The 22,189-nt window shown below is 43.1% G+C and overlaps 1 protein-coding gene across 1 annotated transcript in view; it reads right to left on the bottom strand.

Moving 5' to 3' along the window:
* Positions 1 to 315: 315 nt before the first annotated feature.
* Positions 316 to 22,189, bottom strand: part of RSRC1 (arginine and serine rich coiled-coil 1) — a 354,741-nt gene continuing 332,867 nt past the window's right edge. The window contains exons 8-10 of the mRNA XM_054039514.1: positions 10,274 to 10,380; positions 8,853 to 8,999; positions 316 to 4,005 (exon numbers count right to left, since the gene is read on the bottom strand). Coding sequence (XP_053895489.1) covers positions 3,913 to 4,005; positions 8,853 to 8,999; positions 10,274 to 10,380 — 347 coding nt within the window. The 3' untranslated portion in view covers positions 316 to 3,912. The remainder of the gene's footprint in view (positions 4,006 to 8,852; positions 9,000 to 10,273; positions 10,381 to 22,189) is intronic.

The following is a 22,189-nucleotide window of genomic DNA, read 5'->3' as shown; positions in this document are numbered from 1 at the left end:
GTAGTTCTTAGGGATAGATGTCTGCATCATAACTTTATTGGCAGTCTCAGAAGAGAGCTCAAAGTCTGAATGGATAAAGTTACTGAACTATCCTTTCACCCTATATACACAATTCCTCCAGGTAAGGTTTAAGGAACACTAGGGTTTGACAATGTGAGGAATGTTGGACTGCTGCCCCCCATACTATGGCCACTTTGTAAGTAAATATAAGACTTCTGTCTCCAGAGCCATCACTCTGGTATCTTTCACAAATCCTAAATTCATTCACTGTTTATTTCAGTGCATTCTCTAAAATAGGCGAAACACCAAACTATATGTATGTAATCACATCACATTGTTTATTGTAACCAAAAGGCAGAACAAGAGAAAAAAATAAGTACAGACCAGCATACATGAACTATTGTCACAAATCATGGGTGATAAAGAGTCATCAGAAGTGCATGTAAGATTAGAGTCAGGAGACATTACAATTCACCAAGAATTCTTATGGTTTAATTTAGTTAGGGTTATTTAAAAAACAATTCTCTTTTCCTTTCTCAGTCCTGAACCCATTCCACCCCCACAAGCAGCATTAAGGAACTAAAACAGAGAGGAAAGTAGGTCAACAAAGGAAACTGAAGCTCTCAATGGTGATTTGTAAGGTTCAGGATGAAAGGTGCCTTTTAGGATTTCAAGGAAGTGAGGCCATGGAGGCAGGTATAGATATGACCTGATCCCTGACTGGTAGCAGGAAAAGAAAGAAGCACACGGGGAGAGCTAGTTAGCAAGAACTTATTTTTTGGCCTATTAAAGACCTTAATTTGTGTTCATTGATTTGATTTTCATGTCCACATTGTGCCTGGTGCATCTGAATTCATAGCCAGCCTGTCTGATTTGGAAGCATATTTAGTTTTTCCCTCAGCTGACAATGGCTCACAAACCAAACTTTTGTTGATTATAGCTATATTTTGGATATATTTATATTGGGACCAGTCTTGTAAAATGGTTTTAATCAGTAAGATTTTCAAAGTTCTCCTTATTCTTTCACAGTTAGTAATAGACCAATATTTATTTCTAATGTTATTGTCTGCCCGCATGTATTATTTCTGCTGGCTGAAGTGTCTGCCTTAGATTGACAGGAAAATGAATAATTTATTTAATCATTCATAGAACATTATTCAGTAAATGCAAGACAAATAGGATATGGGGAGTTTACACAACCTCAATCATGCAGTCTAGTCTTAAGTCATGTCCACAATATTCAACTATTAAGACCCCAAGGATTCAGACTCTGTCCTTAAGCAAACTTTACTTGCCTATTTAGAAGCAGACTCAGCACGCAGAGTGAGTTCACCACCATCCAAGATCGTGCCTTACTAGCAAACTTGGTAATTCACTACTGATTGTAGTAACGGTGGAAATTGTAGTGTAAACAAGAGTTGGGTATTTTTACTGTATTGTCTAAGGTTCTAAAAATGCCCAAGTCCTGTCTACACTAAGCTTCCACTGTTGCTACAAGTGGAGCTATATCACTGGTAATTTATGGCTATGAAGTTTCCTTGTGTAGACAAGATCCCAAAATGGTGAGGACTCCCAAATGTCCATGTAGCAACCATATGCCAGGCTCATCCTCTGACAGCATTAAAGATGACTGGCACAAGAATTTTACAAAGTTCCATTAACTTTTTGAATGTTTTGAATGTTCCCAGTAGTCAGGTACAGCAGGATACCCAGTGCACTGTTAACATTTAACTGCATCATAAGTCTTAAAGGACAAGAAGATGCCATTTAAATTAATTTAAAGCCCTCTCCACCTAGCTATTGGGGCTATTCAGCAGGGTACATTTAAAACTATAGAATTCTGTACAATTATTTTGTTGGTTACCTGTATCAGTAATCTGCAAATGGTGCTATAAAAATCTAACTGTAGAATGATGTGCTCATCATCCCAAATGGTGTTTGGGGAACTTCAGCACAAGATTTTAAACAACTTCTTTTCCTTCTATTGCAGGTTTTAGCTATTCCCATCCTCCAATTGCCAGATCCAGCTCTCTATTATGCTTCAACATGGACTTTGCGGTTGATATTTCACTACTGATTGATCATCAGTAACAAATGAGCCCTGCCTACACAGGTACATCCCAGTTTTTCCATTACTGAATGATTTTATAACTTTTCAAAATACCCTGAAGTTGTAAAAATGCAATTATAAAACAAATACATCTAATTCAAAATAAAAACATTAACAACATTATGGAACTGTGCAATGTTGGATAATGCAGGAATTTTGAGCTGAACATGGCTTGGAAATTGAACATTATTATTGTTTATAAAAGACATACAAGTAAATTAGAAAGAGGACAATGCCAAACAGAGAACTTTTGAAAATACTCATTTTGACCACTGCTTCTCTGACAATTGATGCAGCTTCTCTTCATTTAGTTGCAGGAGACTTGATACATTTAAAAGTAAACAATTATTTTAAACATGTCCCAGTGAGACTTTCATTGTTGTTAAAAATGAAAACTGCATCCCAACATATTTTAATCCCTCCTTTTCCCCTGAAAAGTAGATCTCTATAATGTCTTTTTGAACAGGTCTGGGTTATGGAAAGGTAATATTGAAAAAGTGACTGCGTTTGCCCATGGCTTGATGCCAGTTATTTCCAGGTGATTTGTCCATAGAGGTTAGGTTTACATTTCTCCTTCTTTAACACAAGTTTTTCACTACAGATGTGTTAGGTATCTCGGAAGAGCCTTTTTTTTCTTTTGTTGCATTTAATTATGTAGCTGACTGGTATGTTTTTGGACAATGAATGGAAATTCAGATTTGGTTTTGAAATACACTAATCGGTGTTCACTAGAGGGAACAAAAAATGGTACCAAAACTTTAGTACTGCTTTCCCTCATTCTACCAAAAATATTATGATTTTTGATTTAATTTGTTCATAAATTGAATGCTACCCCAGATGTGACTAATCTTTCAATTAGCAATGTGTTTTAAAGGGCCATTTGGATACCTGAAAACCTTATATTCTGAAACACTCTTTTCATCTAGTTTTGAGAACTGCAGAGAGAATTTTAGTCTTGTTCAATATACTTCTGTACAGGTGCACACAACAATATATGAAGCATTTCCCATTAATAGGTCACACACAGAGCTGACCTCTCTAAAATGCCAAACATTTTAAAACGGTTTATGAAATGTATTTCTTGAAACCAGCTGAAAATCTGCACGTTTGGGTTTAAAAGGGATAGCAGTGCTATTTATCATACATGCTTATTGAATCTTTACGAGCATGATGGCAGTGGGAAGATGCAAAAGTAGAGTTAAACCCAGTGTTTCTGTCTATTAAAAAATACAGCCTCATATATTTTCATTCTAGTTTGTCCGCCCAAGACATGCGTTGTACTGGTGAGGAACAGAGTAAGGGCCAGGGCAGCAGTGGATGTACAGTTCAGCACATCTCTTCAGCAGCCTCTGCTGGCATGATGCATGCAGAAGCCCAGATTAAAAGCTGTTTCTCCCCGGGAAGACAGTAGTAGCACTACCACAGGCCCTACTTTGAGCTGAATCCCTCTTGGGGAACAGGAGGCCTTGATGACCCCAGGAGATGTAATTTATATCGTCCTGCTGCAGCATTAGTAAATTTGGCCCTAAGCCTTTCCCCGTTCTTTGACAGTCTCATCTCTTCATTCATCACTAAAGTGCTACCTATATCCAAATTATTCTGAATATTGAATACATGTAACTCACAATGAATAAAAGGGGATAATGAGTGAGAGTAAAGCATGTATCTCCATTCAGATGAAACTTGTGTTCTCCTTACAACTCACATTTACTTTTTAAGAGATGTTAACAGTCAAACAATTTTACAGGAGAATTTTCTTAGCATTCATGAAGAAATTCTGTATGATGTTCACTGTAATTCACTCAAGCCACAGGACTGCCCATCAGCCTTTCTTGCCGAAGAGCAACCAATCTCTGGAACCACTTTTCCTCTGCTTCTGCCTTCTCAATGAATAGCTGTAGAGGGGGAGGGAAGAAAACTAATTTTAACCTTCTGTTGTTGATTGGAGTTTGATAATATCGTATTGATACAGATATTGCATATTTCACTGCTGTCAAAAACAAAAAAGTGCAACCAAACATGGAAATGAAATACAAAATCTGTGTTAAAAGGTTGAGATTTTAATCATATGAACATCAGGAAATTTAAAGTTATGGCTTCCACAGCAACTGCAGCTCTGCCATATCGTACAGCTAGTACATCTTTATTAAACATATGCAGTATAATACAGCAAAATACTATAAATGCACCGTGTGTATCTGAATTAGTTGCTGTAGAAGCTTTACTTTTGTTTCCTTTACTTGTGTGTGACTGAAATTTCAAATACAAACACTGCATTAATATAGTTCTTTGAATTAAATACAATCATCCTGTGGCGTGGATGGAAGTAGGAAACCTCAGCTGTGTGCTGAAATGATGGCAGAAGCTTGGCAATATCTGTTAGTAGAGCTAAAAAGCACAAACATGAGATTCCACTTAATTAGGAGTGCATAAAATGTGAGAGCAAACTTTCACTTTGATATTGGATTCAGGTGGGATTTTATAATGTGCATATACGTCAGATAGAATTCCCACAGCCAGAAGTCAGGCCTGGTAAACATGGGGAAGTTGTACTGGTTTAATTAGTTTTTAAACTAATTTAGTTAAACTGGTTCAAACTCTTATGTGGACACTCCTATTTCCATTTAAAAGTTTCCACACAGGAGTTTGAGCCAGTTTAGCTATGCTGTTTTAAATTCACACCTTAGTTTAAACCAGTTTAACTCGCTAATGTAGATAAGCCCCTAGAGTTTGATGAGTGTGGTATTCAGAGGGTATGTCTATACAATACTGCAATGTAAGCCTGGGCTCAGGCTCAAGCCCAAACCTCATTTCTGTCTACACACAATTCTGTCTGACTCAGGCCATCAGGCCCTCTAGCCCAGACCTGCAAGGGGGCTGGGTTCAAACTCGAGTCCCACAGGACTCAAGTCCAAACTTCTCCGTCATTTAGCATGGATGCAACTTGGGTATGGGCCCTCCCAGACTCAGGTACTGACAGTCTGCCAACACTATCCCACAATCCCATGGGAAGTGTCCTTTGTCCTTCCTATCCCAAGACTATCCAGTTGACTCCCAGGAAATAGAAACAGCCCCCGATTCAAGTACAGCTGCTCAGTGTTTAAGCTTCATTTTATCTGCTGAGTTGCAAGCAGAGTGAACCTTCTCCTGCATTTGTAATGGCTATTGACATGAAGAAGACTTTTGTCAAGCATTGCTTCCTGGTCATGAGAACAGAGTCAGATTTTGGTTAATCTTTAGTGTGAGGTGAGCAAAATATTCGACTTAGCAAGAGTTCCAGGAATGATTACATGTACCAGAAAATAGTGAAGAAGCTGGCAGTGCTGGGGATTCACCAAACTGGGGATCAGTGCATGGAACAGATTAAGTGGCTCGAGAATGACTACTGAACAGACAGGGATAAGAACCACACCTCTGGGAACTCACTGTCATCCTGCCTCTTTTATAAGGAGTTTGACTGGGTGCTGGGTACTGCACCGAGCACTGAGCCAATAGCGCTTCACGACAGCCCAGTCAGCCTGGATGGCAACCTTCAAACCCCAGAATCCAGTATCCCACTGGAGAGGAGCCAGCAAGTGCTGGACCAAGCTGCCAGAATGACTCTGGTGCTCACGCTGGTCCCTGAGGAGGCTTTGCTGTTGGAGCAGCTGCAACAAATCCTAGGTCTCTCTTTGGAAGAGCTGTTTGATGACTTCCCCCCAGAGGAGCAGCTCATTGTGGAACCAACAGCAGAAACACAAGAAGCAGAAGTAGCCCCTCAGCCTGGTAAGTTTCTGGCTCCATGTCTGTTGTTATTAATATAAGGATAGGAGGGATTTCTGGTTTATGACCCCATGCAAAATTTATTACAAGCCATAGGCAGGGGTGTGTCCCCACCTTGGCACCACTCCCTCTTCCCCATATCACTGCATGGAATTCAAAATGGAGACCAGGAAGCGCATGTCTCTACATCAAGCCATACTGTAAATCCACAGTTCTTGCCACAAGCCCTCTATTGGTGGGAATCGTGTCCCAGCCTGTCTGTGAAGGTAGACTCCCGATAGGCAGAAAACTCTGACATCATGAAATATTCCAGTGCAGCCTACATTGGCATCCATAAATCAGCCTCTGTGGTCCACAATGACCTGCATAACAATGGATTAGTACACTTAGTGGTTATGTACTCATGTGTTCCTTGAGGAGGGTAAACTATGGACACGCGAGTCCAATCAATGGCCACGATGCAGTTTGAAAACCCCATTCTGTCAAAACCAGCAATTTCTTCAGGGACATTGTTTGTACCCACCACTTTTGGGTAAATCACTTGCCTGATTGCCTCAGTAACCTCCACCCTCACTTTATCCACAGATGACTTGCCAGTATCAAACTGGTTAGCAATGGATCTTTAGCAGTCTGGAGTAGCCAATTCCCAGAGAGTTATAGCAACCTGCTTCCGGACTAGTATGGCTACCCTCATGCATGTGTCCTGATGCTGGAGATCAAGACAAGCCACTTACAGAGCTCCAAAAATGTAGCTTTCTTCATGCAGAAGTCTGGGAGCCACTACTGGTCATCCCATGTCAGTATGCACTTGTGGCCCTGCTCCAGAAGGACAGGTCTACATAGGGGGATCAGCAGCTACACCAAGAGTCCCGAGCAACCTCAGCCTGTTTGAGTCTTCCATTTCTGTATCATCCTTCTTTTCCAACAGGTGCCTTCAGTAGTCAGAAAACATCCACAGAATGTCCACTAGCATCTCATGGATGCTGTTCCAGTTTCCCGAAACAAGAGTGAAAGCCCAAGCAAAATTCATAGATTCATAGATTATAGGACTGGAAGGGACCTTGAGAGGTCATCGAGTCCAGTCCCCTGCCCGCATTGCAGGACCAAATACTGCCTAGACCATCCCTAATAGACATTTATCTAACCTACTCTTAAATATCTCCAGAGACGGAGATTCCACAACCTCCCTAGGCAATTTGTTCCAGTGTTTAACCACCCTGACAGTTAGGAACTTTTTCCTAATGTCCAATCTAGACCTCCCTTGCTGCAGTTTAAACCCATTGTTTCTGGTTCTATCCTTAGAGGCTAAGGTGAACAAGTTCTCTCCCTCCTCCTTATGACACCCTTTTATATACCTGAAAACTGCTATCATGTCCCCTCTCAGTCTTCTCTTTTCCAAACTAAACAAACCCAATTCTTTCAGCCTTCCTTCATAGGTCATGTTCTCAAGACCTTTAATCATTCTTGTTGCTCTTCTTTGGACCCTTTCCAGTTTCTCCACATCTTTTTTAAAATGCGGTGCCCAGAACTGGACACAATACTCCAGCTGAGGCCTAACCAGAGCAGAGTAGAGCGGAAGAATGACTTCTCGTGTCTTGCTCACAACACACCTGTTAATGCATCCCAGAATCATGTTTGCTTTTTTTGCAACAGCATCACACTGTTGACTCATATTTAGCTTGTGGTCCACTATAACCCCTAGATCCCTTTCTGCCGTACTCCTTCCTAGACCGTCTTTTCCCATTCTGTATGTGTGAAATTGATTTTTCCTTCCTAAAAGAAGCTCTTCAAATGGTGACTCCTCCATGTTGCTAGTTCTGGATGCTGGGAGCATGCAGACTCAAAAGATGGCTCAGCAGGGGATGTTGGTGGGATGTGACAGCTTTCTGTAACATGCAGGGTGGACAGTCAAGTTTTCCAACACTGCACTACGAACCAAGGGCTAGAGCAGCCACAGTTGGGGAGGGCACAAGGAAGCCCAGAATATGGTAGTTTGACTCAGGTCTGTGTACTGTAGTGTGGATGCGAGGGCCCAGTTTGGGGCCCAGGTCCAGAAATTGTAAACCTAGGGTCACAATTAATGTAGATGCTCAAGCTCTGGGCTTACAAACCCAGGATCTGTGGACTTGAGTCCCACTAATGCTGGGGTTACATTGCAGTGTAAGCATACTCTGAATCACACTGGTTCACCAATTATCAAACCACAGAAACTTTTAAACAATTTCCACTGACTTTTCATAGATTTGCATAGGGACTTACATTGAATTAATGGCTTTAGGAAATCATTACACAACTCTGAAAATGTAGGAATTTTTAGGGGACAGTGTTTGATTCATCCATTGGTTGTATACAATGTAATTTGTGTATTTTTTGCTCTCATTTTATACTGTATATTAACTGGACACATAATTTAGAATGGATCATTATCTTATGGGTTAAAAAAAATGATCAAATGATTCATGAAGAAGCAGGCCAAAGAGATTGCTCCAGTTATTACTCAACAGAGGTAACTTTTCAAATGGATTGGGTCATACTTTTCTCTATGGAATCTTAAAACTTCCATAAGTTTTCATTACACCCTTTCTACTATTTTTCCTCTAAAGCTACTACAACTTCTGCCATTCTCTGCTTAGGTATCTCTGTTACAGGGTTACAGGTAACACAGCAGTAATATATACATCCTGGATAAATGAAAGTTAAAAGATATTTATTTATTTTTTTAAAGGCAGACTGTCACTCATTCACTTTAAAATTTCACTTTCACTCAGAACCGTGTTGGGCCCATCTCCTAATACTTCACTATTTTAGATTATGTGGGTTGTGTGATCCTTTTCCAGCTAATGGTGAGCTCATCAGTAAATAGTCTTTGGAACCTAGAATCTTTGACAAGCAACACTGCAAAAGTATTAGGTCATGTGACCTTGACTCCACCTAGTAGACCTTGTTATTTCAAGGGTGCAATAAATATCAACACTCTTACATTTGGATGCGCTAAAGAGTTATCATCTTGGTACTTTATGGCAGTAGGAATGTTGCCAGGTGCTATTTCTTTTTCAGTATTAGACAGATCGACAGTTCCCACTCCTACAGTTGCAGGTTCACATTTTAGTTCACCAGGTTCTGTTGACTAAAAGGAAAAAACAACACATTTGGATGCTATCAAGGATGTAGAATACCGTTCCTGATAAACACCCAAGCATTATAATATGTTCGGATTACAACCATTAAATAACTAATCCACAAAACAATAATCATCATCTTCATACTTTTCAAAACGGATAACAGGAACTGCCTGCACATGTCAAACTGGTAATATGAAGTGAGGGAGAACCACTGCCAAGTAGGGAAGTGAAAGAGCAGAGCTGCAGTTTTTTTTCCATAGAGCACATTTATTGAAAAATTGTGTGAAACTTTTAAAGTAAATACATACTTGAAAGGACAATAATTGTACTCTTTTTAATGGAACACTCAGTGACGATTAAAAACACTCCATTATCTCAATGGAACACTCATTTGCTTATGCACTTCCTCTTATAAAGGGAAGAGTGTGTGGTTTCTGAACAAAGATAGAAGCCTGGTCCACACTTAAAAATTAGATCGACCTATGTCGCTTAGGGCTGTGAAAAATTTTGCACCCTGAGCACCATAGTTAGGTTGAAATAAACACCAATGTAGACACAGTTAAGTAGACAGAAAAATTCCTCTGTCGATGTAGCTACTGCGTCTCAGAGAGGTGGATTAACCATATACAGGGTTTTCCCCTCAATGTAGGAAGCATCTACACTACGTGCTATAGAGGCATAGCTGCAGCTGTGCCGCTGTAGCGCTTGTAGTATAGACATAGCTTCAGTGGCCAGAGTTAGGTTACAATTTTCAAACCTGGACGTCTTAAGTCATATTTAGGCATTGAAATAAAAGTGGCCTGACTTTCAGAGTTGCGGAGCCCTCTGAAAATCAGTCCACTTTTATTTTGGTGCATAAATATATTTTTAGAAGTCTAGCTTTAAAAATGTTTTCCTTTTATATTAGTACGAACATAAACTACCTTATTGCCTTTGCACAATGATTTGTCTAACCCTCGCCCCTCCCTTTTTCTTTACACCTTTGTGTTCTGACATAATGACTTTTAAAAAAAATGTTCTAAATAACCAAACTCCTAAGCCAGGCCTTGACCATCTTGCCATTTCGACAATATATTTCACCTCATCCTAAACTCTCATGCATTTCCAGTCCTGTCACTCATCCTTACTTCAACATCAAATATCTATGTACATGTTTGAACTCTGATACTGGGAATGAGGATTGCCAATGTGACGTGTCAAGGGAAATTGCATTAATGCTGCAGCTTCCACCTGGCACCCCAGGCGGGTTATCCACAAAGATAGGCTATTGACAACTTACCTTTTTGACTTCTTTACTTGATCTGAATGTCTGTGGAACAAAAGAGTCACTTTCAATAGCTTCAATTTCTTTTACTCGTTTCACTTGTTCTACCAGGGTGGCTTGGTCTACAAAAGAGAGGATAATGTCAGTATATTTCAGTGTAAGCTTATGATCAGTGCTGTGCCTAAGCAATACTATCTCTAGATATTTTACTATTTATGAAATATGTACTAGGAAAAAACCTTCAATGAAAGCTAAAATATTCTGTTACAAAGAAACATTCCTGCTTTATTAAGAACAAGAAGAGTGATTACGCTGTAATTGCTTTATTCATGATGCTGACATAAAAATTTGCTACTTACATGTTAACAGTGTCAGAACTGCAGTGTTTGGATGTATTGAAAAAAACAGGGATTCTGGAATAGTGTGGTTTTGTAACAAATGTCCATTAAAGGAGAAAGTTACTTACATAGATTCATAGATTATAGGACTGGAAGGGACCTCGAGAGGTCATCGAGTCCAGTCCCCTGCCCGCATTGCAGGACCAAATACTGTCTAGACCATCCCTGATAGACATTTATCTAACCTACTCTTAAATATCTCCAGAGACGGAGATTCCACAATCTCCCTAGGCAATTTGTTCCAGTGTTTAACCACCCTGACAGTTAGGAACTTTTTCCTAATGTCCAACCTAGACCTCCCTTGCTGCAGTTTAAACCCATTGTTTCTGGTTCTATCCTTAGAGGCTAAGGTGAACAAGTTCTCTCCCTCCTCCTTATGACACCCTTTTAGATACCTGAAAACTGCTATCATGTCCCCTCTCAGTCTTCTCTTTTCCAAACTAAACAAACCCAATTCTTTCAGCCTTCCTTCATAGGTCATGTTCTCAAGATCTTTAATCATTCTTGTTGCTCTTCTTTGGACCCTTTCCAATTTCTCCACATCTTTTTTAAAATGCGGTGCCCAGAACTGGACACAATACTCCAGCTGAGGCCTAACCAGAGCAGAGTAGAGCGGAAGAATGACTTCTCGTGTCTTGCTCACAACACACCTGTTAATACATCCCAGAATCATGTTTGCTTTTTTTGCAACAGCATCACACTGTTGACTAATATTTAGCTTGTGGTCCACTATAACCCCTAGATCCCTTTCTGCCGTACTCCTTCCTAGACAGTCTTTTCCCATTCTGTATGTGTGAAATTGATTTTTCCTTCCTAAGTGGAGCACTTTGCATTTGTCTTTGTTAAACTTCATCCTGTTTAACTCAGACCATTTCTCCAATTTGTCCAGATCATTTTGAATTATGACCCTGTCCTCCAAAGTAGTTGCAATCCCTCCCAGTTTGGTATCATCCGCAAACTTAATAAGCGTACTTTCTATGCCAATATCTAAGTCGTTGATGAAGATATTGAACAGAGCCGGTCCCAAAACAGACCCCTGCGGTACCCCACTCGTTACGCCTTTCCAGCAGGATTGGGAACCATTAATAACAACTCTCTGAGTACGGTTATCCAGCCAGTTATGCACCCACCTCATAGTAGCCCCATCTTACCTTTTATAACTGGAGCTCCTTTGAGATGTGTGGTCCCTATCTGTATTCCACTATGGGTATGCATATACTCCATGTGCCTAGAGCTAAAGAATTTTGAAAGGAGTGTCCGTTGTCTGCAGATGCGCCTTGGTTCACCTCATGCCTCTAACTGAGGAGATAAAGGGCAGGACAGACCAACCACCTCTCCAGTTCCTTCTTCACCTTGAATCAGACAAGATCTGAAGCAGAAGGGAAGGAGGGTGGGTAGTGGAATATAGATAGGAATATAGATCTCCAGTTACTGTAAGGTAATTAACTTCTCCTCTTCTTCGAGTGCTGGTCCCTATATGTAAGTCCAGTGTGGGTGACTAACCAGCAGTACTCAAATAGGAGGAGGATGCAAAGTCATAAATGGCAGAGCCGAACAAAAGCACTGTTGTTTCAACAGATGCATCAGCAGAGGAGTCCTGTACCAAGGCGTAAGTGTCTAGCAAACATGTGGACTGAATTCCACATAGCTGCCTTGCAGATGTCAAGTAGAAGCACCTCTTGAAATGATGCCATAGATATTGCTTGTGCTCTTGTGGAATAAGCTCTTACCAAGGAGGAGGGGGAAGATTAGACAGCTGATAGCAGAGCAAAATACAGACCGAGATCCATTATGAGATTCTTTGAGAGACTATAGCCTGACCCCTGACCCTTTTCACTACTGTGACAAATAGTCTAGGGGATTTCCTTATTGTTTTTGTTCTCTGCAGGTAAAAGGCTAAGGCTTGCTGAATGTCAAGGGACTGGAACCTCCTTTCTTCTGAGAATATGTGAGGTTTTGAGATGAACATAGGTAAGTGGATAGATTGGTTCAGGTGAAACTCGGACTATTTTGGGGGTGAATTTAGGGTGTAAACGCAATGAAACCTTGTCCTTATGGAATAGCGTAAGGAGGATCCACCATCAATGCCCAAGCTCACCAATCCTCCCAACTGAGGTGATGGCTACCAGGAATGTGACCTTCATGGATAGGGAACACATGTAACAAGAAGCTAATGGTTCAAAAGGAGGCTTAGTAAGTACTGAGAGAACAAGGTTAAATTCTCTTGGAGGAATATGCGTTTTTTTTTTTTAGGCAGAAAAGTTCTGATTAGGGCTTTCCAGAATTTGCTCATCAGAGAGTGTGCAAAGATTGAGTAGACTGTGTAGGCAGATGGTATGCACTAACTGCTGCCAAGTGGACCCAAAAGGAATTGACAGACAAACCTGCTGTCTTCAAGGAAAGAATACAGTGCAGAATGAAAACAATAACTGTGGCTTCTGGAGAAATAAGTCTTGGATGCATCCACATAGTGTAACGCTTCCTCTTGGCTAGGTAACATTTTCTAGCGGAATCTTTCCTACTATTAGAAAGGATGTTCTGTACAGCTTCTGAACACAATTGCTCTGAGAACAATGCCCATCCAAAAACCAGGCTCTGAGATGAAGTGGACACGGGTTAGGATGCCTTATCTTGCCATTCCCTTAAGTCAGGAGACCAGGAAATGTAGGAATGATTGGTGCCCAAGATGACATGCATAGGAGGTTTGGGAACCAAAACTGTCCAGGCCAGTTGGGAGCAATGAGAATGACTCATACCCTGTCCTGTCGCATCTTGCACAAAACTTGAGGCAGGAGTGGCAGTGAAGGGAAGGCATAGTTCTGATGGTCTGACCATGGAAGGAATAGTGTCGCCCTGTGAGTGGTGACCCAGGGCTCCTCTGGAACAGTGTAGATTGCACTTCCTGTTTGATTGGCAGGTGAATGGGGGGTCCCCCACAGAGCAAAAATATTGTTTGCCAGAGAGTCTTGAAGCTCCTGCTTGTGACAGACAGACAGCAAAGTGTCTGCTGAGAGAGTCCGCTAGCACAGTGTTTCTCAACGACTGGTCTGTGGACTGGCACCAGTCCCTAAAATCTCCCTGACACAGTTTAGGAAGGCAGCAAGTTGGTCCCTGGTATCAAAAATGTTGAGAAACTCAGCGCTAGCACATTCTGGTTTTCTGAGAGGTTGACTGGTGAAGGGTAATCTGATTGCTGATGCACCAGTTCCACAGACCAAGCACTTCTGCGCACAGGGAGGTGGGGGTGAATCTAACTCCTCCTTGTTTGTTGATGTAAAAGACAGTTGTAATTTTGTCTGACATTATGAAGGCATGGTAAATAAACGGGAGGAAGGTTTTGCAAGCTCTTTAAAGTGCTTGTAGCTCTAGAACATTGATGTGCTTCCTAGACTCTCGAGCTGTCCAGGTGTACTGTTATCCATGCAAGCTCCCCAACCAATAGAGATGTGTCAGTAGTGATTGTCCTGTCTAGTTCAGAGGCAAGAAAGGGAATACTGACACAAATCCAATGGGGATTCTTCCACCATGACAGGGACCATATCACTTTGGTGTCAAGAGTCACTGTGATGATCATGGATTGTCAGTTTGACAAGTACACAGTTTGAAGCCATGCCTGTAGGCAATAAAGGTGTAGTCTTGGAAAAGGTGTGACGTAAGTGCATGAGGCCACATGGCCTGGGGGCAGGGCCGGCTCTAACTTTTTTGCTGCCCCAAGCAGAAAAAAAAGCGCCGCACCGCCGGAACACCTCCCCCCCCCCGAGCGCCGTGCCCCGCGCTACTGCACCGCCGGAGCCCCCCCCCCCACGCTGCTGGAACCCCACCCCTGAGCGCCGCTCCCCCCGCTGAGCGCTGCGCCGCCGGAACCCCTCCCTGAGCGCCGCGCCCTGTGCTGCACCCCCGCTGAGCGCCGCGCCACCGGAGCACCCCCTGCTGAGCGCCGCGCCGCCGGAGCGCCCCCCGCCGTGGAATGCCGTGCTGCCCCCCGCCACCCCAAGGTTGGCCACCCCTTACCAGGTGCCACCCCAAGCATGTGCTTGGTTGCCTGGTGCCTGGAGCCGGCCCTGCCTGGGGGTCGGGGGGAGATAGAGGTCTCTGGTAGGGTTGTAAACTTTCTGATTGCAGAAAACCAAACAGCTTTGCCCTGCCCCTTCTCTGAGGCCGCCCCGCTCACTCCATCCCCCCCACTCTCATTCTCCCCCACCCTCTCTCACTTGCTCATTTTCACCAGGCTGGGGCACAGGGTTGGGATGCAGGAAGGGGTGAGGGCTCCAGCTGGGGGTGCAGGCTCCGGGGTGGGGCCAGAAATGAGGGGCTCAGAGTGTAGGAGAGGGTCCTGGGCTCGGGCAGGGGGTTGAGGTGCAGGGGGGTGAGGGCTCCAGCTGGGTGTGCAGACTCTGGGGTGCAGGCTGGGGATGAGGGGTTTGGGGTGCAGGAGGGAGCTCTAGCCTGGGGCTGAGGGGTTTGGAGTGTGGGAGAGGGCTCCGGGAGGGGATGAGGGCTCCAACTGGGGGTGCAGGCTCCGGGGTGGGGCCAGAAATGAGGGATTCAGAGTGTGGGAGGGGGTTCTGGGCTAGGGGTTTGGGGGAAGGGAAGGTGAAGGCTCCAACTGGGGGTGCAGGCTGGGGATAAGGGGTTTGGGGTTCAGGAAGGGGCTCCAGGCTGGGGCCAAGGGGTTCAGAGTGCAGAAGAGGGTGCGGGCTTTGGGAGGGAGTTTGGGTGCAGGAGGGGGCTCAAGGCTGGGCAGGGGTTTGGGGTGCGGGACTGGGTGTGGTTCCCGGCCAATGGGACCTGCGGAGCCAACGTTCGGAGTGGGGGCAGCGTGTGGAGCCCCCTGGCCGTCCCTGCTCCTAGGAGCCGGACATGCTGGCCATTTCCGAGAGCCATGCAGAGCCAGGGCAGGCAGGGAGCCTGCCTTCACCCCGCTGCGATGCTGATCGGACTTTTAGTGGCTTGGTCAGCAGTGCTGACTGGAGCCGCCGGGGTTCCTTTTTGACTGGGTGTTCCGGTCGAAAACTAGATGCCTGGCAACCCTACTCTCTAGGGTGGTTTATGATCTAGTCTATAACAACATTCATAGCCTGAAACTTGTCTCTTGGCAAGTAACCCTTTCCGTGATGGATTTAAGGATGTCCCAATGAAGGCCAAAGTCTGTGTAGGGGTGAGAATGGATTTTTCAGCATTTATGTTGACCCACAGAGAGGACCTGTAGTATTGTTGAAGTCGATGCCTGAGTCTCTTGGCGTGATCTGGTGACAAGGAGTCAATCGTTGAGGCAGGGGAAGATGGTGAACTCATGGCATCCTATATAAGTTGTTACTACAGAAAACACCTTGGAAAAGACCCTGGGGGCAGCCGCAGTGCTGAAAGGGCATACTCTGTACTGGAAGTGGTTGGAGCCAACTATGAATTTGAGGAAGCATCAGTGAGTGGGGTGAACGTCCATGTGAAAGTAGGTGTCCTTCATGTTGAGAGCTGTGAACCATATGTTTTTTTCCAGGGATGGAATTATAGATGCCAACGTGATCATGAAAAACTTGAGCTTGCAAATAAAGTGGTTGAGAATGGGTCTCCAACTGCCTTTCTTTTTGGGGACTAGGAAATATGTTGAGTAAAAATCCCTCCCTTGGAACTGAAGACCCACCTGCTTTATCACTCAGTGCTATAAGAGACATTCCCCTTCTTGATTGAGAACATTTTTGTTAGAGTGGCCCCCGAGACGGGGTGGGGAAGAAGTTTTTGGAGAGGGTAAAGATGCAAACTCCATTGTATAGCCAGAATGGATGATGCTGAGCACTCATCTGTCTGTTGTTATTGCACTCCAGGTGTTGAAAAAGAGTGCTAGACAACCCCCAACGGGTGTGTGGGAGTCAGGAGGTGTTGGACTCAGTGGTTTGCAGCTCTCAAGCTCCAGTGAAAAATATTTAGGCAAGGGCTGGGATTGGAATGAGGAACCTTGCTGCAGAAAGTGTGGGGAAACAGGTCTTTGGAGTGCTCTGCCTCTTACCAGGTGGTCATAAGGTCTCTGGTGAAAAAGCTGTTGAGCCAGCAGTCTAGACTTCTATTGTTGTCAGTGAAATTTTCTCCTCAGGGCAGTTGTATATATTCCCAGGGAGAAGAGGGTGGAGTCTTCTGAAGTATGTAAGGACTCATCCATCTTCTGATTAAACAGATGAGTCTCATTGAAGGGAAGGAGGGAAAGTCCTTAATGGTGTTCTGGACCTCCCTGGGTTGATATTGCTGAGCAAACGGAGAGGAAAAGTTTGGGAGACTTCTTAAAAACCTTCATCCTGTCCAGGTAGAAGGCTAGGGCTCTCCTGACATCTAGATTGTGTAATATAGCCAGCCTGTTGTCTCGGTGAAGCTTAGGTTAGAAGGGTGGAAGAGGAATCAATTGGTTCATGTGAAACAGAGAGGTTACTTAAGGAATGAATTTTGGATATGACCTAAGTGTAACCTTTTCCCAAAAGAATAACACGTGGAGGAAGGAGGGGAGTATTCCATCAGAGCCGCTATTTCTCCTATTCTCCTAGCTGAGGAAATCGCTATCAGGAAGGCCATGGGTTTGAAGGGAGACCTAATCAGTCATTTCAGTACCAGGTTTAGTCCCATGTGGGAGTAGGAAGTCGAGGTTGAGGGAAGAGGTTTGCTATACCCTTGAGGAACTTTGAGTCAGGTGTGACAGCACTAAGTATCCCTCTGTTGGTTGGCTGTTATAGCCACTAGGTGGACTCCGAGAGCGCTTAAAGATAGCCCCGATCTTTTTAGGGCCAGTGCATAAGTCTAAGATAAGTGTAAGAGTTGTGGATGTTGGGGAGATTTGTTGGAAAGTACACCAAATCTGAAACCTAGAGCACTTTTGCAGGTAGATGTGTTGAGGACTTTTTACTGTGTAATAATACCTATTGCACCTCCTTTGAACAGGAGCTTTCTATGTGTTTGAACCAACAAGGAGCCATGCCTTGAGGCATAAAACCACCAAATTGGGATGTAGGATACCTCCTCTGTCCTGGGAGAGGAGGTACGGAGTGATTGGGAGAGAGATCGGCGGGCACATCACGAGCTGTGACAGGTAAGGGTACCAGGTCTGTCTCTGATAAGTAGAGACGATCAGAATGACATCTCTTTATTTTCAGCAGGACACTTGACAGCAGGGGAAAAGGAGGAAAAGCATAAAGAAGGTCCCTGTCTCATGGGAGGAGAGCATCTCCCAGGGAGTGTTGTCCTATCCCTGCTCTGGAGCAGTAGCGTGTACATTTCTTGTTCAGGTAAGTGGCAAACAAGTCTGCCCCATCCCCTGAATAGACTGTGAAGTACTACTGGATCTAGCTCCCACTTGTGGTCGTGTCCGCCACTCTCTTTGCCAGGTCCTAGAAGAGGCAAAAGTCATCAGCCAGGAATGGCAGAGGAGGCTTTGCAGGCTCATCTAGGAAGGAGGAGGATATGGTCCTCAGGGTCACTTCCTCAACTGCGCCCTCATTTTCCTCTACAATCTCTTCCTAAATTTCTGAAGTTCTGGAGCTGTGGCCAAAGAGGCGTGCCTTGAGGGTTCTCAGGTAGGGCGAGAAGCTTGAGAGGCATGGTGTTGATATGCAGCCCAGGGGTCCCACGATGCCCACAGGGGTGGTGGTGGCATAGAGGTTGGCGGTGGTGCCCAAGGGTGGCTGTACCAAGATGGTGGTGGTGGTGCTAGCTGAGGGTATGCTTGAGGATCCTGTTGATACTGGGCACCATAAGGAGCCTGAGAGGAGTACTGTGATGCTACCTTCTCAGATTCACTATCTGAGTCTTCACTAGAGAGCAGGGAAACATGACAGGGCAGTGGGAAAAACTCCCATGCTGGTCAAAGACTTGGTGTGAAGGTCCTGGCACCAAGGGGAGGAGACTGTGGTCTTCCTCAAGGCAGCTAATGCACTGGGATTACTTGTCTGTGACAGGGATTGCCTATTTGCAAGAGAGGCACTTCTTGAAATGTGGTGAGCTGGGCATACCCTATTGGGGGAAGGGTCCCAGTGAGGAAAAAAGCAACAGAAACTAAAGTCTTTTTTTTTTTAAAAAAGGGAAAAAATAAGATAAGAGAAAAATTACAACTAGAATTACAACTAAGAACTAGGAGGCTAACTAACTATAGAAATGCAAATTAAAAGTAATGGTACTAACAGACTGCGAATAGCTCTGTCTCTAGCCAGGGCCGTTGAGAAGGAACTGAGGATGGTTAGCCCGAATGCGCTGACTAGCCTTGTAATGCAGCACGAGGAGAGATAGCACATGTGTGGACCTAACGGACACTTCTACCAAAGTTCTCCGATCAGTAGCGCAGGGACGCAAGCAGATCTACAGTGGAGCACCCAGTAGGGACACTACTCAAAGAAGAAATTAAGATACGTTTGAAATCAGAAAAATTATAGAAGAGCAACAGGATTGAAACAAACAACAAAATAAGGACAATGATGTGCCAAATACTTCCTGTTGTGCATGTGAAATTCTAAATCCATATATGCCACCTATGCTTTACAAGACTGGATTTTATTTTGCATAGAGAAAATATAAATTATAAACTCCATCCACCTGTGCAAACATTCAATGAAAACTCACTTCAAACAGTATTTTAATGATGATCGAGCAAAAACATTTGTGTAGCTGTCAAATACCCTGATATATTCTTTGTAGAGACAGATCATACTAATTTCACAACAACCTTGTTTTCTTTGACAGCTTGTGCAACAAAAATGTCCTGTCTAAAATAATGGGTAGCCTGGGCTTTTCAGTTACATTAACATCTGAAAACAGCATTTGTGCTGCTGTCTGTCTCATTTTCTGCTTCTGCTACACTCATAGTTAATCTCACATATCACCTAATCCTCCCCAGCTGGTTCCATGTGCAACTGCAATGACAGTACAACTTTGGCCCCAACAATGTGATTATTTTTATTTTCTGTTAATATTGTAACGGCTCTCCTCCCATCTCATATACTTCGGATAACAATTATTGTGTTTATTACAATAGTGCCAAGGGACCAGCCAAGAATGGGGCTGCATTGTGCTAGGAACTGTACAAACACACAGTAGTAGACAGTTCCTGCCATGAAGAACTTCCAATAAATAGCTAAAGGTAGAGGAAAAGGGGTGTAATGTACACGCAGAGTAAACAATGAGATGGCCTGAAAATGTCATATTAGTTCCATGATTTTTCTTTTTTAAATTTTTTTTGGGGAGGGTTTACTTAGGAAGGGATAAGATTAATGAAAAGACATGGGAAGGGAGAGGTGAACAATATACTTGCTCATGCCAAATATCAAAGTTATACACTGATTGTTGAATATGGATCAGTGAATAAAACACTGTACTTGAAAAGCAATTCTATAACAGTCTCAAGTATTGCTCTGCTATCTGCCATTTTAATAATCTGATTGAACATATGCATGAGATTTTTTACTTTTTCTTTTGATAATTGAAAAAAAATATAGAATAAGGCACTATCATCTTAGAAAGACTAAACCATACTCATTCCCTTTTATCAAGGGTTCTCAACCTTTTTCTTTCTGAGGCCCCCTTCAACATGATATAAAAACTCCACAGCTCACCTGTCTCACAACTGTTCTTCTGCATATAAAAGCCAGCGCCAGCATTGGGGGTAGCAAGTACAGCAATTGCCTATAGCCCTGCCCCACAGGGGTCCCTGCGAAGCTACATTGCTCAGGCTTCAGCTTCAGCCCTGGGTGGCGGAGCTCAGGGCCCTTTGCTTCTGCCTCGTGCCGTTGGGCTTCGGCTTTCTGCCCTGGGCCCCAGCGAGTCTCATGCTGGCCCCGCTTGGTGGACTCCCTGAAACTGCTCACAGCCCACCAGAGTCCCGGACCCTTGGTTGAGAGCCATTGCCTTATATCTTAATTTTAACAAATATGAATGCTGTATTCTTACTTTAATTTGGAGCTCAATTGAAATAAACATCGGCAATAATCACTGGTGACAAACAAAAAGTCAGAATAAATGTAAAGGGCTTGATTCACTGCTGGCAGAATCAGGATGAAAGCTTCTAGTAGAAGAAAGTCTGCCCAGAGATAGATCACAGTGATGCAAAATACCTACAACTGCTATCTCTATAAGGAAGATTGCTGCTGTTGGATATAATTCCACAAATGGGTAGTGAAGGTTGGGAAGAGGGCTTGGCCAGAACATCTGAGAGATGCACTGATCCAGTACATCTACCAGGCACCCTCCCCAAGAAGGACTGCAAAGTGGCCGTGATTGTTCATTAAGGTCTCAGTCCTGCAAGGTCCTCTGATCCAGCAAAGCACTTAAGTACATATTCATCTTTAAGCTTGTGATTAGTCCTACTGACTTTAATGGACAAATCACCTGCTTAAAATTAAGCAGATGCTGAAAGACTTTGTTGGATTGGGACCAGAGAGCCCAGCACCTTGCAACAGCTATCCCTAAAGCTGCATTCCCCAGGCAGAACACCACTATGGGAGAGTGAACAAGCGAACACTAATGCCCTCCTTGATAGAAGGGAAGTCATTCTCCTTCGGGTGCAGCTGACCCCGCTGGCACAGAAAGAAATGGGGAGGGAGGCTACATAAGCTCAGATACCATTGTGAGGGGCATAGTATCAAAACCTAGATCAACAGATTAAATAGACGTCAGGAGGAAGGGAGATGGATATAGATTTTTATGGTTTAGTTGCTCAATTCTTTTCATACACAAAATCCACTATTACTATCTAGCCTTTTATAATATTTTATATGAATCAGATACAAAAGTATAATAATGACAAGTTACTAAGAGAAGCAAAATCACTGAATGTTTCTGGGATATCATCAGTGACATTAACTTGCTGAAAATGGACCGGGAAAAATCATCCATTAGTGTATGATATTTTTGACAAACACATATTGGTAGATAAAATGACTTCCATATATATGTTGTTTGTCAGATGTCAGTAGAAAGGATATGTATTTCATAGTAAAATCAAAAATAATGGAGTAAGAAAGCTAAGAGGCTACGGACAAAAAAATCAATACTAACTCATTGCAGAGCAAGTCCTTTTACTCTGGTTATACTGAAAACAGAACACTAAATATTGTATTAGTGATTGTTGATGTGACTTTTTATAAATAAGCTATTCTTTCTAGAAGAATTACAATTAAACTAATTTTTACAAGATATTGTCCTTTTAGTTTATTACCAAAGGAGACAGACATATAAACTGTAAATGATTGAGAAGCCTTTCATGTGATGAGCTTCTGTTTCAATGTGTCTGCTCAAACCATATGGATTATATCTGTAAATCAACACAACACAAATACTGTAGCAATGTTCTATTAAAAACAGCAGGTGGCATTATCCTACAAGATAAATCAGACCACAAGCATAAAGACTTCACACCGGCAGAAGCAAAGCATCAAAAGAACCTTATCTTTAATAGATATATAAAATACATTGTTTAAAAATGAATCTCTATTTCATGCCTTTTACTTTAAAATTAGTTCAATTAGGCTAGTATTTAGTTAACCTAATTTTATAGTAATAAAAGGTC

The sequence above is a fragment of the Malaclemys terrapin genome, chromosome 9 (genome assembly GCF_027887155.1).
Source record: "Malaclemys terrapin pileata isolate rMalTer1 chromosome 9, rMalTer1.hap1, whole genome shotgun sequence".
Lineage (NCBI taxonomy): Eukaryota > Metazoa > Chordata > Testudines > Emydidae > Malaclemys > Malaclemys terrapin.
The sequence above is the reverse complement of the archived record's forward strand: the minus strand, read 5'-3'. Positions and strand labels throughout refer to the sequence as shown.